The sequence below is a fragment of the Pyrus communis genome, chromosome 1, assembly GCF_041283825.1.
Source record: "Pyrus communis isolate YQ-2024b chromosome 1, ASM4128382v1, whole genome shotgun sequence".
Classification (NCBI taxonomy): domain Eukaryota; kingdom Viridiplantae; phylum Streptophyta; class Magnoliopsida; order Rosales; family Rosaceae; genus Pyrus; species Pyrus communis.
The window spans coordinates 17,112,427-17,129,597 of NC_142565.1; the positions used below are offsets into that span (position 1 = coordinate 17,112,427).

At 39.3% G+C, this 17,171-nt stretch overlaps 1 protein-coding gene across 3 annotated transcripts; it reads right to left on the bottom strand.

The window, feature by feature from the left end:
* Positions 1–4,781: 4,781 nt before the first annotated feature.
* LOC137719972 (UBP1-associated protein 2B) lies at positions 4,782–9,376 on the bottom strand. 3 transcript variants are annotated; one of them, XM_088699318.1, is made up of 2 exons: positions 7,747–9,345; positions 4,782–6,191 (listed from the first exon to the last, which is right to left on the bottom strand). In XM_088699318.1, exon 1 carries the CDS (start codon positions 9,221–9,223, stop codon positions 7,757–7,759), a length of 1,467 nt encoding a protein of 488 aa, XP_088555444.1. In that variant the 5' UTR covers positions 9,224–9,345; the 3' UTR covers positions 4,782–6,191; positions 7,747–7,756. The 3 variants fall into 3 exon arrangements, with proteins under 3 accessions (XP_088555444.1, XP_088555443.1, XP_068315054.2); XM_088699317.1 differs by having other exon boundaries at positions 6,047–6,202; XM_068458953.2 differs by lacking the exon at positions 4,782–6,191 and adding an exon at positions 6,407–6,748 and having other exon boundaries at positions 7,747–9,376.
* Positions 9,377–17,171: the final 7,795 nt, after the last annotated feature.

A 17,171-nucleotide genomic window follows, 5' to 3' on the forward strand; every position in this document is an offset into this window, starting at 1 on the left:
TGAGGAATCTCAAGAGTTAATTCAGGCAGTGTCAGAAGGGAAGAAGAAGGATCTTAGGATTCGAAAATCTGATGGCATGCTTATGCAGGGAAGTCGGTTGTACATGCCGAATATTATAGAACTAAAGAAAGATATTCTCGATGAAACACATATATCGGCATATGCGATGCATCCTGGGAGTACCAATATGTATCACACTATTCGACCTTTCTACTACTGGCCTGGCATGAAAAGAGAGATTACTGAATATGTGAGTTGATGTGCAATTTGTCAGCAAGTCAAAGCAGAGAGGAAGAAGCCTTTTGGATTAATGTAGCCACTTCCCGTTCCCCAGTGGAAATGGGAAAATATTACCATGGATTTTGTGTATAAGCTTCCTCGTACACGAAATGGTTATGATGGCATCTGGGTCATAGTGGATCGGCTTACTAAGTCAGCACACTTTATACCAGTTTGAGAAAACTATCCCTTAAGCCGATTAGCTGAGTTATTTATATCAAGCATTGTTAAATACCATGGAGTTCCTGTTAGTATTATTTCTGATCGGGATCCTAGGTTCACTTCTAAGTTTTGGGTGGCTTTCCAAGAAGCTCTTGGTACGAGATTGCTCTATAGTACTACGTATCATCTACAAACAGATGGGCAATCTGAGAGAACTATCCAAACACTAGAAGATATGCTGAGATCTTCGGTACTGCAGTTTGGTGATGTTTGGCATAAGCGTTTGGATTTGATTGAGTTTGCCTACAATAACAGTTACCATTCTAGTATCGGTATGTCACCTTTCGAGGCACTCTATGGTAAATCTTGTCGTACTCCTCTGTGTTGGTCAAAGTTGGTGAGAGGGTATTAGTGGGCCCATAGATTGTTGATGAGACTACCCAGAATATTCAGGTAATTAAAGCTAACCTGAAAGCAGCCCAAGATCGACAGAGAAGCCTTGCTGATAAACATGCCATTGATAGGGTGTATAAAGTTGGAGATTGGGTATTTCTAAAGCTATCTTCGTGGAAAGGCGTTGTACAGTTTGGTAAGAAAGGTAAGTTAAGTCCTCGCTACATTGGACCGTACCAAATCACCGAGCAAGTCGGTGAAGTTGCCTATAGACTTGAGTTACCCCCAGAATTATCAAGAGTGCAAGACGTTTTTCACGTCTCTATGCTTCGTCATTATGTCTCTAATCCATCACATGTGATACCTCCTCAACCATTAGAAATTAATCCAGACTTAACATATAACGAGGAGCCAGTGACGATTTTAGACTGGAAGGATAAGGTTCTTAAGAACAAGACTGTGTGCATGGTGAAAGTTTTGTGGAGGAACCACTCAGTGGAGGAAGCTACATGGGAGACGGAGCATCATATGAGGGATATGTATCCACGCCTATTTTATGAGTATTGATATATTGTTATGCTAGTGCACAGAAATTTCGAGGATGAAATTTTCTTAAAGGGGTAGGTTGTGACGACCCGTCCCAATTTATGGTATATATTTTATCCCCGAGTATGTAAAATGACAATTATGTCCTCGTTGGCTTAGTGACTGGGATGTACGTTTATAGTTTTAAATTATTTTTCTAGATGACGTGATTAAATTATACGTGACGTTATGAGAATGTCGACGCGAGTTAGGATCAAACTGGAATTGTGATGAGGAAGTTACGAACGAATAGGTGTAATTGGGTAGAGTTATGGTTTTGGGTTGTCCATAACCTATCCACCAATTATCTTCTTTTCCTACAACCTTGGACCCAAATAGAATTTTATGCTTGTTTTACTTCTTTTGGACCCAAATAGAATTTTATGCTTGTTTTACTTCTCAAGTCCCTGATTTTGGACCAATTGTTAGGCCCTAAATCACATAGCCCAATCAGGACTTATGATCTTTTTATGATGCCCAATCACGTAACCTACATGAACACACCCACACACACACGTACGTAACTCTCACCCTCACCATTTCTCTCAAATTTTCTATCGTCCGTATGATCGAGCCTTCCAACCTTCAAACACCATCAAAACGTCACAGATCAAACCCATTGAGGTTATCATCACCCTTTTCTTGACTTCACAAGCCTAGTGGTACCATTGGTTCGAAGAAAGGACTTCAAAAACCCGAGAACACACAAGCTTTGGCAAGGTGGAAGTTTACTCCGATGTGGTCACTGAAGTTCTACAAGGATTTAAGGTTCTAAAGGGGTCCTAATCAACTCTCTAATGGGACCCTAGGTTAGTTTGGAGTGGATAAAACATCGGGATAAAAAGGATTCATAGAGTTGCAGGTTTAGCTGGAGGTTTCGAAGGTTTTCTGACCACTTTTTGTCAGTTTTAGGACTTCAAATAGGTATGGTTGTGTTCTATACTTTAAGAGCTTCGAATCCATATGAAATTCGTGAATTTTGGTTGAGAAATGAGAGAGATATTGAAGTTTTAGATTTTTCCAGAATCCGGCGATGCAGCAGCATCGGTGTTGGAATCCGACGAACCACTGGAGAAGAAAGAAGAATATTCCGTCAACTTTGACGGAATATACTAACGGCGTCAGGTAAATATAACGGTATATGCTTCTATTTAATGGAATATTTCCTAACGCCGTTAGGGAGCGTGTGGCCATGCCTTGGCCAGAGCATGAGGGCGCTTGGGGCGTCGAAAAATTATTCTAAAAAATATAGGGATGCTCATGGTGTTGAGTAGGCCACGATGGCATATTCAAATACCCCAATTGAGCAACATACAAGAAGTTGTTACATGATTTTGGTTATGTGCTTAAAATTAAAGTTAAAATAGTTGTTTCACATATAGGTGAGACGTTTTTGGAGGACGAGCGTAGCCAAGCGAGACTCGGGGTTTATGACCTTGCTAAATGCCAGTAAGTGAGCTTTTGGTTTTATATATATATATATGTATATATATGGGTTTCCCAGAAACTGTTTTTAAACGGAATTTCGTTTAAAATGTCATGTCATGTTTGCTTTACATTTTAGCATATGCATTAGTATAGCTTTGCATAATAATGCATGATGCTGCGGAGGCCTAGGTAAGTTCAAGTGAGTATATATTGACAATATGGTTGCATGGTCTTTGATTATGAGTTGATGCACATAGAGCTCATTGTCCTGCACCCCGGTGTTAGTGCTCCGCCAGTGGCCAAGGCCTAGCCTTCACGTGATCGTTCACCTCCCGCACCGCACGCTCAACTTGGATCCAAGTCAGGTGCCAGCCTGTCGTACAACCCACATTAAGTGGTTCTGACTCGTGTGCAACTTTAGTGTCGTACATGTCACATTAGGTGACTCCGGCTGGATTGATGAGCAATAGGTTCAACCGTACAGGTCACATTAGGTGACTCCAGCTGGCATATCACTTTTACATTGATTTATATCACCTGGCTTACATATTTATTGCTGAGATAGTGACATGGCATATACTTGGTTTACATTGCTTTCGTGGATGATTTCTATATACGTATGTAGTATTATTTTCTGGGAAATTATACACGTTTTACAGTGAGGGGTTATTATGTTTCTAAAGGCAAAGATGTTTTCAAAAACTTTGTTTTTGCCCACTCACACTTTCTGTTTTGCGCCCCTCCAAGTTCTAGGTAGAAGTTCGTGTTGGTGGCTTACGAGGATTCTACGGCGGTTCTAACAAACTCCAAATAATATAGGGATTTGTTTCATGCCTTGTATAATTAATACTTAGCTTGCTGGACTGCACTTAGGTTACCTACGCTTTGAGCACTTGCATTACTATTTTAAACACCTTCACTCGTACTTATATACTTACCTGGTGTAAAGTAGCTAGTTTGGTTTTTATTTACCCACATATTCGTATCACTATCACTTCCGCACTGCGCACATGACTACGTTACCCTCACGTGACGACCAGCATGTCTCGATTTAAGTCGGGGTGTGTCAAGGAAGACCTAAAAAATAAACGACGCTAGATAAATACTCTTCTAACCAAAATGGTTTACCACTCTGCATTAGCAAGTGAGAAAAAACAAGCAAGATTTTGTTGGAAACCCGTATGATAACCATTTTGTTTTTAATTTTTCACTTTTTTTAAACTAAAAATTGAAATCTTATTTGGTAACTACTATTAGTTTTGAAAACTGAAAACTACTTTCTAGAGTTTTCAAAATTTAACCTTCAATTTTCACTTTTAGTTTTCAGTTTTCATTTTTCTGAAAACTAAAAGTAGTTATTAAACACGATTTCAGTTTCCCAAAAAGTGAAAACTAGAAACTTAAAACAAAATAATTATCATATGACCCCTAAAACAACTATTACAAGGAGATTAAAAGTTGATAACTTACGGAGCGAGTAAAGTTTCGAAGTTTCTCATAAATTATGGATGCAAAACCTTGAGTTTTCTAAATACCACCAATTTTTCTTCAATGGTGACTGATACAAAAAATAAATGACTAAAATTAAAAATAAAAAATCTAATAATTATGAAAATCAAATTTAATGAATAAAACATTGACATAAGTAAATGCTATGTTGCATTGAAGCTGGACCAAATACTACATGTCTAAGTACAAGTTTTGTCGTAGAAAACACAACCATCCATCTCTTCGTTGTTGTTTTCAACGAACCCAAATATCCAAAAAATCTGAGCCTAAGAATCAAGTGATCCGGACCGTTGAAATTTGATCCAACAATTACAATTATTGTAATTTTAAAAGGATCCCCTGTTTATAACCGTTAGATCAAATTTAAAAAATTCAGATTACTTGATTTTTAGGCTCAGTTTTTTGAGATCTAGAGAGCATCTGGGTTCCTTTTCAACAATGCCACCTGTAAATCAGTCTACCACTCAAATTTAATTTGAGAAATGCTTTAGAGCCCATTTAGTACTTTATGTGAACACAAATTTTATAACTTAAAAACATTAAAACTAAAAATATGTGTTTGGTAAAGCCAGTTTTCAAAAACACATACTAAAATTAAAAAAAAAAAGCCGTATTCAAATTTATAGCCTCCATTAAGCAGCATCACGTATAGATCCAACCTCCTTTTAAACAACTGCTTTGATACTGTCGCTTCAATTCAATCGGCCTTGGAATTTTTCGCCCAACAACAGTGCCGCTCGCCGTTCAACTGAGAAATCACCTTTGTGAAAACAACTTCCGACGGCACGGTGGCAAAAGAAGCTCGCGGATTTGATCTCAAACGCGAGTTCAATCACCTATTGTTATATCTTTCAATTAACAATAATCAATTTTGTACCAAAAGAATCCTCCCTGCCTGTAAAACATACATATCTAGTATCTACCACTTCACCCGTTCACCGGTATAAGCAGCGATACATCACTGACAAAACTTTACCGTGCAACTAGACGTACATAAAAGTCCGGGAGAGATCATTGGTCCAGGCACCCGACTTCCCGTCGTCTGTAACTCTCCAATGTAAGAATTATCAATTCAGGGAATTGCAATTAAAGGCGGAGTTACCATCTTCAGAATTACAGCTGATCCACGGATCACAACATCCTCCTTTTTGTTTAACAACCGGGACTGAGATGGCGAAGCTGCTTTAATCAATGGTGCCTATAGTTGTATGAATTCTTCAATTACCTCTTGCAATTTTTTGCCTTCCTCCCATGAAGCCTATCGCAATTAGTTCCTGATAACTATCACCAATACTGAAGTCCACAAAGCTTATGGCCTTAATCGACCAAGATAAAGCCACAAGTTCAGCTACAAGCTCTATACCCATGGAGAAATGACCAACCCATAGACAAGAAACATTCCCTTGAAACTGATCACAAATCCTTCTTCAAAACTCTAAAAGATTAAACGATAGATAATCGATCTACTGTTTGAAAATAGTTCAGGTTTTAAAACACGTTTGTCAAAATCTAATTTTCAATACAATGAAAACCCATTTTAACAAGTCAGCATCTCGTGTCACAAAACTGCTATTCAAGTATTAGGATTTCAGTTAGTAACTCTTGCAGTGACTCGGTCCCAAAGAGAACGTAGTTTCCAGAAAACTTCATCAAAAACGCATACTTCAACTATTCTTCAGAAACTAGGATATCGAAAATTCAAAAAATCATTGACCAAAAGCAATCAAGGTCTCTGACAAGTTTTAAAAATCAAGACACTAGTGAGTAAAGATTGTATATGCAGCTATTAGTAGTAGTAGTAGTAACTACTGCCGCAGCACCTGCATCAAATATACCTGCCAAAGAACTGCAGCAAACAATTGAATCATGTTATCATCTAAAGATAATAGTCTGAGATTTGATGGTGCCCAAACATGTTTCAAACGAAACATCACAACTCACACAGCACCATTTTCCAACTCACAAAAACACAATTTAGAAAAACCAATTAAAGATGCCCTAGATTCAAAACACTTTATTCAAAACCAAGAAAAACAATAAAGAGCACCGATAAGCAAAGTTAACAATGAGCATTGCAGTGAAAAAAAAAAACTACACGATCAAGTTCATTTAATCCATAGGATTTCGGAAATTAAGAAAAGTAATTTGTTCAACCTTGCTGACTCCATAAAATACAGATAGGTTTATAAGTAATTTCTCAAACTCTTGAGCTTTTAAACAAATCAAACTAAAACTACACTACTTTAAAAACACAAAAACAGAAAAGGGGTGGAAAACAGATATATCATTTGAAAGTTTTAAGATTCTGCTCTTTGTAGTAACCATCAGCTCCTTTTAAACTTCAGAAGAATCACCAGACCAGTACAAAAAGACTGATGCACCTACGTGGGATCTGCACATTTAATAAAAAAATATGAAAAAATTTTCAGAAGAGATAAAAGATTTTAGCACCCAAAATCCCTTTAACGGGAATACTAGTTAGATTTCAACTTCAAAAGGCGAACTGGTCTCAACGTTTAAATTATACATGGAATATGAACTTGCTGCAAAAACTCAGATGATTCAAAACACTTAAATTTAAGAATTTCAGAGAGATCCATTATTAGGAGCTTGGGAAAAGATAATAAAGGAGCCTTCAAATGGTATAACAACTCTGAAAACATTGTTCAAATAATGCATCACTCAATAGAATAAGCTTTAGAGCTCATAAGCGTTCGTTTTGTAGGTTTTATAATATGGTTTAACATGAGCACAAGCTTGACATCTGTTTGTTTGAACTTTGGAGTGGTACAATGGAGCACAAAGAAAATGTCAGCATTAAAGTTGCATCAAACCACAATAGTAGATACTCAGATTGATATAACCTAAGCATGACACAAGTACATTCAAAAAGTGAACTTATGGCAGGATACATCCAAAAACATATAGGGTCTATGAACAGGAGTGCCAAAAACCACATGGTCTTTTCATTAGTGACTCTTTACCCCGAAATTTCTGTAATATTTGATAGAAATAGAATTGCAATAGAATTGGAAGCCAAGGTATCGAGCATGTAACAGACACTTATCAAATAGCTCAAGAGGGGATGAACCCAAGATTTTCAATTCAAAAGAGGGCAAGAGAAAATTATTTGTATGGTCTTGAAGAACCCTGAAAATACCAAAGGGTTGAAATTAACCCACCCCAAATTTTCAATTTTAGTTTGTGCCAACTCCCAGATAAAGAGATCCAGCATCAGCTGGGCAATTTTAACAAATCTTACATAGTGGTGGAATTTATAGGCAATTGAAAAGTCCATCTAGCAAAAAGGAACAAATATAGGAGTGACTTTGTTATCATTTTGGATGAGGATGACTCAAATTACCAAGTACAAGGGCGAATTTGTTATACCTCATGGCACCTAATGCCCCATGTACGGAGCGCCACCAGATTGCCCAGCGCCATGCTGCCCCCTTCCTGAACCACCTTGCCCTAACTGCGGGTTAGGATAGCCACCTTGCATTGCACCTTGATTTCCATAGTTTCCCATCATCCCAGGACTAATACTTGCCTGATTCCCGTATCCACCCTGCATCACATGTCCTGCACCAGGAACACCTGGGTTCACATTCGGAGCTGTTCCAAAAGTCCCCAAAAGGTTTGTCAGCCCCAAGCCAGCTCCCTGTGTTGCAAGCAAAGCAGTCAGTGCCTGCCCAATAGCTGGGTTAAATGCCTGGGCTGCAGCAGCCCCCTGATTAAATCCAATCCCCCCACTCGCAGGTGCCATCAAATGGCCCATTCCTGATGCAGCTCCACCTGCATAACCTGAATTCTCATTCCTCTGAAACTTGGAATTATGTGACTTGTGGTAGTGCTGGTTCTGGTGCTGAGACTTGCCCGGCTTTGGACCGTCAATGGCCTTCTGGCAATGCAAAATATGGCCCTCAAAATTCTTGTGCGGCTCTTCCAGAGCCCTCTTGGCACTCTCTGCCGACTTGTACACAAACAAGCAAAACCCTTTAGGCCTCCCGGTCAACTTATCGAGCCCTAGTGGCCCTTCCTCAATTTCTCCAAACCTAGAAAAGAACATAAGAAGTTTCTGGGGCTCCAAGTCCCCCCCAACATTGCTCACGTAGATCTTCCTCTGCGTGTACTCCGACATCGACTGGGATTGAGCCGCCGGGGCTGCCATAGGTCCAGCAGCGGCGTTAGGAGCCGGGCCAGGGCCAATCGCCGCCAGCTGGCATGCAGTCATCCGATTACCGATCTGCTTCTGGGGCTGCTTTAGGGCTTTTCGGGCCCCAGAACGAGTCTTGAAGAGAATGAAACCGTAACCCTTGGACTTACCAGAGACCTTATCGCAAACAGCCTTGCAATCCTCAATCTCACCGTATTCCTTAAACACACCAGTTAGGGTTTCGGCGTTGGTGTCCCATCCGAGACCGTGGACGAAGATCTTGCGGTGGATTGGGTCCTCATCCGCAACCTTCCGGATCCGATCCGCCACGTCGCCGTGGTTATCGGCAGCTTCGAGGAGCAGGGAGATAAGCTGTTCCTTGGTGAATGGTTCTAGAAGATTCTGGATCGGCTCGTCCTCGTCATCACCTGCACCGGCCTGATCCAAAGCGGCTGAGGCGGAAGTCGTGGTTATGTTACCGGTTTCCTTATACTCACCGCCCGGCCCCTCTTCGTCCTCCTCTTCCTCTTCGTCTTCGTCGGCTCCTTCATCTTCCTCCTCCTCCTCCTCTTCTTCGACTTCTTCTTCTTCCTCTTCGACTACTTCCTCTGCTGGTTCGTTTTGGGGTTTGGGTTCCTCCACTACGACCTGCTGTTGCTTTTTGGTGGGTTCGGAGGGCTCGGAGGAGCTAAGCTTTCGTTTTTTCGCCATTAGAGGAGGGGTGCAGCGTCGTGGATAGACAGATTTGGGGGTTAGGGTTAGGGTTTCTTTGAGGAGCTGCTGCCGGCGCCCAAGTGAAAACGCAGGAACTGATTGGGAATCGGGAGAGATGCAGGGTAAAAGTATCCTCATCTGTTTAGGCTAGGGGTACTTTCGTATTTCAACCGAACATTCTTATCTCTAATTCAATTTTTGAGTTTTTTTTTTTTTTTTTTTTTTTTTTTTGTCGAAATTTCAATTTTTGTGTTGAGTTAGGTATCTTTCAATCACCAAGATTCTATTTGGCACACCGTATAAGGCATCAGATAGTACTAATAATATAGAGTACGGTGTTTGGTGTTCGTTTGGATTAAATAGCCATCGGATTAAATAATCCGGTCCCACCTCCTTTATCCGGCTGATACCCGCTTACTTATACCGCCCAAAACCACGGTATTATTTAATCAGGTAGAAACGCGTCTCTCTCGCTCTCTCCGTCCCAGGTTCTTCCCCTTCTCCTCCTTCTTTGTTCCGCCCTCATGCAAATTCTCCTGCTCCTCCTTCTTTGTTCCACCCTCCTGCAACTTATCCTCCTCCTCCTCCTTCTCTGATCACCGCAAACGGCGTAAACGCAGGAAAGAGGGGAGTCGTGATGGACTGACGAAACTCGAATGGTTTTAGCCGTCCTGCAGTAACCAAGATTATCTTTATCTTCTACAGTCGCAGCGGCTACACGTTGTTGTTCCCCCCTCCTCCTATTTTTCTTGCAATTTTTCTTCTTCTCTCTCTGTTATGCCCTCCTATTTTTCTTCCAACTTTTCTTTTTCAATCAGATTGAATCAGATTGTTGTTTTTCTCTCTAATTTTGCAATTGATTTTATAAATTTTGAATTGCTAAAGAACCCATCTGCCTCCTTTGGGTCATATCCTTCAGAACCATTCTACTTTTGCTAGGTTGATTTGTAGATAAAAAAAGAGAAGGATTGAGAAAAAAACGATGAAAATTTGGAAGGTGGGTTTTGCTGGGTTTCTTGTTGCTGCCTTTGTGGTGGGGTTTTTTTTTCAGGGGAGCACACAATGAAGAAGAAGGGAGAGAGAGGGAGGGAGTTTTTGGTGGGGGGGGGGGTGCGCCAGAGAGATATGGGAACAAAAGAGATGATTTCAGTTTTTTTTTTTAATTTAATTTTAATTTTAATTTAATTTTAAGTTTGATTCCTCCTATCTAGTATAATACCAAACACATTATAAATAATACGGTCATTAGTCCGATACTGCATCAAACGCTCGACTAATTTAGTCAGTACTATCCGGTGACTAATTATCCTATCCGACAGAAATAGTCAGTACAGTCAACGCTGTCAAACGAGGCCCAAATACATACATACATATATATATATATATATATATATATATATATATATATATTTTGTTAAAAGTCACAAAATATTTTCAGCCTTCTTTTTCTTTATCTTATGCTACGTAATTTTTTATTTTTTTTTAAGAACTAATATTATCTACAGGAAGTGATGAGTTTAGTTTTACAATAGACTAGTAATAATGTAGTTAGCTTATACTATATATTAATAAAATACCTTTTATCAATTAAAAATCAAGAAAGTACTATTATACCTATTAACCCCTAAAATTAGATATTTAACAAAGACTGGTTTGATCAACCCTTAGGGCTAATTTAGTATTGTTATGTTAAAAAAAAAAAAAAATTTGATGTGCTGTGAGAATAAATAATTATAAAATAAAGTTGTTAAGTGTTTAGTAAACTTTTTAATAAAAGTGCTTTAAAAAAAAGAAAAAAAACAAATTTCCAAGTGTTTGGTAAACTTTTAAAAGACTAAAAAGGGTATAGTGTTAGATGAAATATAATAATATTTTTTATTTTTTATTTATATTTTATTAATAATCTCTCTGGAAGTCTCCCTTCTCTAGAAGTGTCATCTCCCTTATTTTCTCCATCTTCATCTTTTTTTTCATTTTTTGTCTTTCTTCATCTTCTTCATTTTCATCTCCTCCATCTTCTTTATCTAGCCAACAAAGCAACTGCCATCGTGCAAGTCTGCACTTCGACGTCGTGGCTTTGCCGATTGCACTTCCCCTGCATACGAATCTCTTGTCGAGAATCCGCAATCCTCATAACCACGTCTCAATCCTTGCTTGTATTGCCCTTTGTATTAGCTCCTTTTGCCCAACCCTCAACCTCGTAGTCGTTGTATCGGCCAGCAATCCAATCCCCCTCATATATGCCGTTGACGAGATCATAAAAGAGATTGGGGTTGCCAATCCCTCTCGTAGCTGTTGTATCTGCTCCCTCTTCCAGAGTGTTGCATATTTTAGGGGGTGGGGTGGTGGATGGGTGGGTGGGATCTAGGTTATCACCTATAAGGGAATGGGTTGGGATCTTATATTTGGTGGGGATTGGGAGAGAGATAAAGTGGCGAATTTGGGTAACAGGAAGAGATGGAAGGGATGGGGTAGTGAATTTTGGTAGCACGGTGTCAAAGAGTAATCACTCAGACTGGAGAAACGAAGGTGGAGTCCATAACTGGGATGAAGGAGAAAATGAGGGTAAGGTTGCCATTTTGAAGAAATCATCTAATGGCACTTTCACTTGTGTATTGTGATAAAAAGCTAGTTTTCCCAAGCTGGGTTTTGCTACTTTGGCTTTTTAGATTTCTTTTACCCCAATTGTTAAAAAAAAATGATTTTAAAAGTTTACCAAACTATTTAGGCCCAAATTAATGGATATGGGCCAAGTAAGCTATTTGATCGGCCCATGATGAGATATCTTGGCCCAGTCCAGAATGCTCCAGCCGAGTTCGAGTTAATAAAGGATACTTGGATTTTCGAGATGGTTTTGGAGACTTAAGGTTTGATTCTACTAGGAGAACTCGAAAAGCAGGGTAGTGAGAATATCCTTAGGATTCTTGAGGAGTTTGGTTAGGATAAAGAAATGGATCGAATAAGACGGACAAATTCAGGATCCTAAGGTTGGTAGGAGTGTTCGAAGTCCAATTCTGATAAGAAGAAAGATGCCGATGAAATTTAGTCCTAGTAAGATTCTACCTCGGTACCAGGAAAGTTACTACTATAAATAAGAGAGGATGTCCAACGTTCAAAGCCTCTCCAAACACACAAACATATCTACCCTGCGCAAACCTTCACTCTGCACGAAATCTCTCATTTTTGAGAAAACACTAACCATCCTAACCTCGTCGAGCACACCTTCAGTTAGTCTTAACAGCATTGTGATTGACAACCGACGACACCTTAAGTTAGTTTTAACAGCACTGGAGTCGTAGAATCAGGCGACCGATAAGCACCTTCAATTAGTCTTAACAACACTGCTTCAAGTTCAGCTGGTTATTTATCCAAGTCTCGGCCAGTAAGGAGTTTGACATTTAGACGGCCGAACCACATTTACAATCAAGATGCTTATCTCTTTTGAGTATTTGTGTCCATACAGTCAAGTACCGATTCGGTGTTCTTACATTTGCACAATTTTAATTAGGGAGGCGAACCCGGCGCCTACAATTTGTGAACTTCAAAGAAACTAGCAGCCTTGTTTTCATGCTTTAGAACCCAAATGTCGAGGCGAGTTCCTTTCTCAACCGTAATCACAAGACACAAAAGTTAGCAGTGCGTTCGACACCACTACCACCACATTCATTTACTCACTAATTGAGCTCGATCATCGAGTTGGCATGCCCCGCATTCAACCAAATGACACAGTTAGCTCATTAGTTACTTGGCTTGCACGCCACGTAGTCTTGGTACTTTTTATGGTCAAAATTTTGGCACGCCCGGTGCGACATCAGTGCTAAAATCACTACGAAGTTCATGACCAATGAAACATGCAGTATCAAGAAAAAGCACGCCAATCATTGTATAGACATTTCGAAGGTCGAATGGTGCTTTGGACTTCTAGGTCAAGGAGCCATGAGCTCGTAGCCCGCCAATCGTTACCGCACTTATTACAGTTCAAGTCTCTCAAGTTGTTAACCATTCTAAACGGATTGGGCTAAAGAAGGCCCATCTGACAGTGTAACTTTTGAACTTTTTAGACTTGCATTCATGTGAAGTTTTTCAAAGTTGGACCTTGTTTTTGAACGAGTAGGGCACTCCCTGCATCACTACAAAATAAAGAAAGAACATGTATTTTAGACAAATAGATGCTCATTATTCATGACCAAAATTGGTTGACAATGGGGTATGATTGAATCCGAGAAGGATTGCCTGCATATCTCAGAGATGAGGATCAAATCATTGGTGTAGTTCTAAAGAAAAGATGATGTGATGGAAAAAATTACACCAGAGATTACTTTTGACGATAAGCCTAAGGAAGGGTGTAAAGAGATGAGTTTTCCGTGGACTTGTTTACGCACAAGCGGCGGCGCTGCCATTGGTTCTGGAGAGGACTTCCTACATATCCTAGAAAGGAATCAAACCGCGTGTAGTTCATGTGACGCACTTATGGATAATACTTTCTAAGTTTGGCAATGTTTCACTTTTTGGTGATTGGGGTTCCATCCATATGCTCTTAAGTGGTAATTTATGTTGCCCCCTACACTTGTAACCTTGCACGGGCTTTCCCAGTTTGCCCCAAGTTTTCATTTTCTTGTGACTTTGGTGTTTTGGAAGACTTCTCTCAAGGCTAGGTCTCCTGCTTGTCGATTTCTAAGTTTAACACCTTTGTTGTAATACAACCAAATCTATAACTACTATATCGAGGGGAAGATGTCAATCTTCTACAAGGGGCCAACTATCAATAAGGAGAACGGGCCCATATGCCCAATCTTCATCAACAACTAGAACCTTAAAGTTTGAACTATTAAATTGCAAGTCAATTGAAAATAAATTTGTAATTTATTTTGTTGGTTTTGAGTTTTGGTTCCATCTAATTTAAATAGCTTGCTAGTATAAAGTTAGTAATTTAGTATCCTAAATTTAGAATCATAATGAACTTTAAATTTTGATTTGTGCCAATTTTTTGACATGATTGAGACATCATGGACGCAGTTTAATGTGTCGTATTCTCAAAGTCACACATGGGCACCCCCTAACCAGAAAATTAGGCTACATCCCTCAAGATTTCTTATGTCAAACTTGTTCATTGGGTAAGTTAATTATAAACGATCCCAAAACAACATCCTCACGGATCCTCCAACCTTTCTTCAAAGGCTTCAAGGGACATTTTTGGACTGATTCAACCTCCATGCCGACCACTTAGATATTTTATGGTATTGGTTAATGCTTTTACAAGTTGGTCACACGTGTGTCTCTTGTCCACAAAAACACTGCATTTTTCAAACTCCTAGCTCAATTTTTAAGCTAAGGGCTCACCACCCTGATTATCCGATTAAGTGGATTCAATTGGATAATGCGATTCAACTGGATAATGCTAGAGAATCCATATCGAAAACCTTCATTGACTATTGCATGTCCATTAAGATTGAAATTGAACATCATATACCCCATGTTCATACCCAGAATGGGCTAACAGAAGTGTTCATTAAAAGCTTCTATTAATCGCTTGGACTTTTGTCATGTGTACCAAACTTCTAATTTCTTCATGGGGCCATGCAATACTTCATGTAGCAATGCTTGTCCCTCTAAGCCCTATCATGACTTAATGTTATTTTGCGCTTCAATTGGTCACTAGATACGAGCCTGACATCTCGCTTATGTGTGTTTTTGGTTGTGTTGTTCATGTGCCGCTCTTACATACCAACATGGATCCTCAGAGAAGATGTGAATCTATGTCAGATATGATTCTCCTTCAATCATTTGTTACTTAGAACCTTTAACATGCAATCTATTTGCCACTCATTACGCAGATTGTCATTTTTATAAGGCAGTCTTCCCGCAGTTAAGGAGAGATAAGAACGTCACCGTTTTGGAATAACGACGTGAATTATCATAGATGACTCCCACTATGTCTCATTTGGATCCTTGTACTGCACAATCTAAAACTAAAGTGCAAAGAATCCTAGATCTTCAACACTTGCTAGATCTTTTATCAATCTAGCGAAAGTGATGAGATCACATATACAAGCTGCAAATGTGCCTACAAAGATCGATGTAGCATACAAATGTAAAACTCGTATTCTATAAGGATTCCATGAATGTGTTAAGTAGATTGCCCCACCTCACGGACGTGCCTAACACCTTGGTGGCTAGCCAATCATGTGCTCCAACCCAGAATGTGGTAGACCAGTTGGTTTAAAGGATTCACAACCTCAAAAGAGGAAATCCCCGACACATGCTAGTGAAAATAACGTGAATTCGACCATCGCCTACTCATCCTAGATGACGGAAACGTCTTGGAAAAAATGAATCCACCTTTCAAAAATCGAGAGATTTTGGTTCTTTATGCTAACTTGGATGATATCTAGGTATAGAATGAGATGATAATCAACGATGCATTAAAATATGCAGTAGTTATTAAAAACATGCAGTGTGATGACATAGAACCTCGTTACGTTGATCGATGTCTACGTCGAACAGATTGGTCAAACTATAAACAATCAATCCAGGTCAAACTTGATTCACTTGTGAAATGAAAGGTGTTTGGACTTGTAGTTCCTACACTTCCACATGTGAAGGTTACAAGTGGGTTTTCATAAGAAAGCGTAATGAGAAGAATCACATAGTGTGATACAAGGCTCACCTTATTGCTCAAGGATTTTCTCAACGTTTTGGAATTGACTATAACCAAACTTATTCACCAGTCATGGATATGATATCATTTCGCTACCTTGTCAGTATGGTAGTTTCCGAAAAACTATGTATCTTTATGAGATCTTGATATGAAATCAACATGAAAATTCCAGAAGGAGTTCCATTAACTGGATCAAATAGTTTCAGACCATGGAACACCCTTTCGAGGCATTCACTCTATGGATTGAAGCAATGCGAACGGATATAGTATAACCGTCTGAGTGAGTATTTGACTAGTTAGAGATATATGAACAACGAACTATGCCATTGCGTGTTCATTAAAAAGTCACATATCAAATTTGCGGTTGTTGCAATTTATGTCAATGACATGAACCTCATTAAGACTCCAGAAGAGCTCGAGAGAATCACTGTGCACTTGAAGTTAGAATTTGAGATGACGAATCTAGAGAAAACTCGATACTGTCTTCACCTGGAGATTAAGTATCATTCAAATTTCTTGTTCATCAGTCGAACTATACCTAAAGGTGTTGCATCATTTTGATGAGGATAAAGCAAAATCTTCGAGTACTCATATGGTTGTTCAAACGCTAGATGCAAAACGTGATCCTTCCCGTCCTAAAGGCGATGAGGGAAAGGTCTTGAAACTGAAGTTCCTTACCTTAGTGCAATTGGCACATTATTATACTTACTAGACCAAACATATCCTTCACTGTGAATCTTTAAGCGAGATACAATAATGAACTAACACGCAGACAATGGACAAGTGTTAAAGATATCTTCCGCTACCTCGAAGGTACTACAGATTTGAGTTTTTTCTATTTGTATGAATCCTCAAGTAGAGCTGCCACCCCCTCGATTCTTGGGTTAATTCTTACCTTGTTGGTTATGCTAACGCATGGTACTTGTTTGATCTGCACAAGGTACGTCCTCAAACGCATTATATCTTTACCGTTGAAGACACTACAAGATAACGCAACATGTATCAAACATCTCAAGAAGGGATACATCAAAGGAGACAACACCATGTATATTGTGATGAGGTTCCTTTTCTCTCATCAACAACAAGAACATCAGAACATTGAAGTCAATCAAATCCGTTCTCAAGAAAACCTGGTCGTCCTTTTCACTAAGTCACTGCCGAAGTTTACTTTTCAAAAGCATGTTCAAGGAATTGGTATGTGTAAACTTTCTGTGTTGTAACATTGTTAGTTCTCTTTGGAATTGTGTCAAAGTCAAGGGAAGTATCTTGAAGTATACTCACTTGATC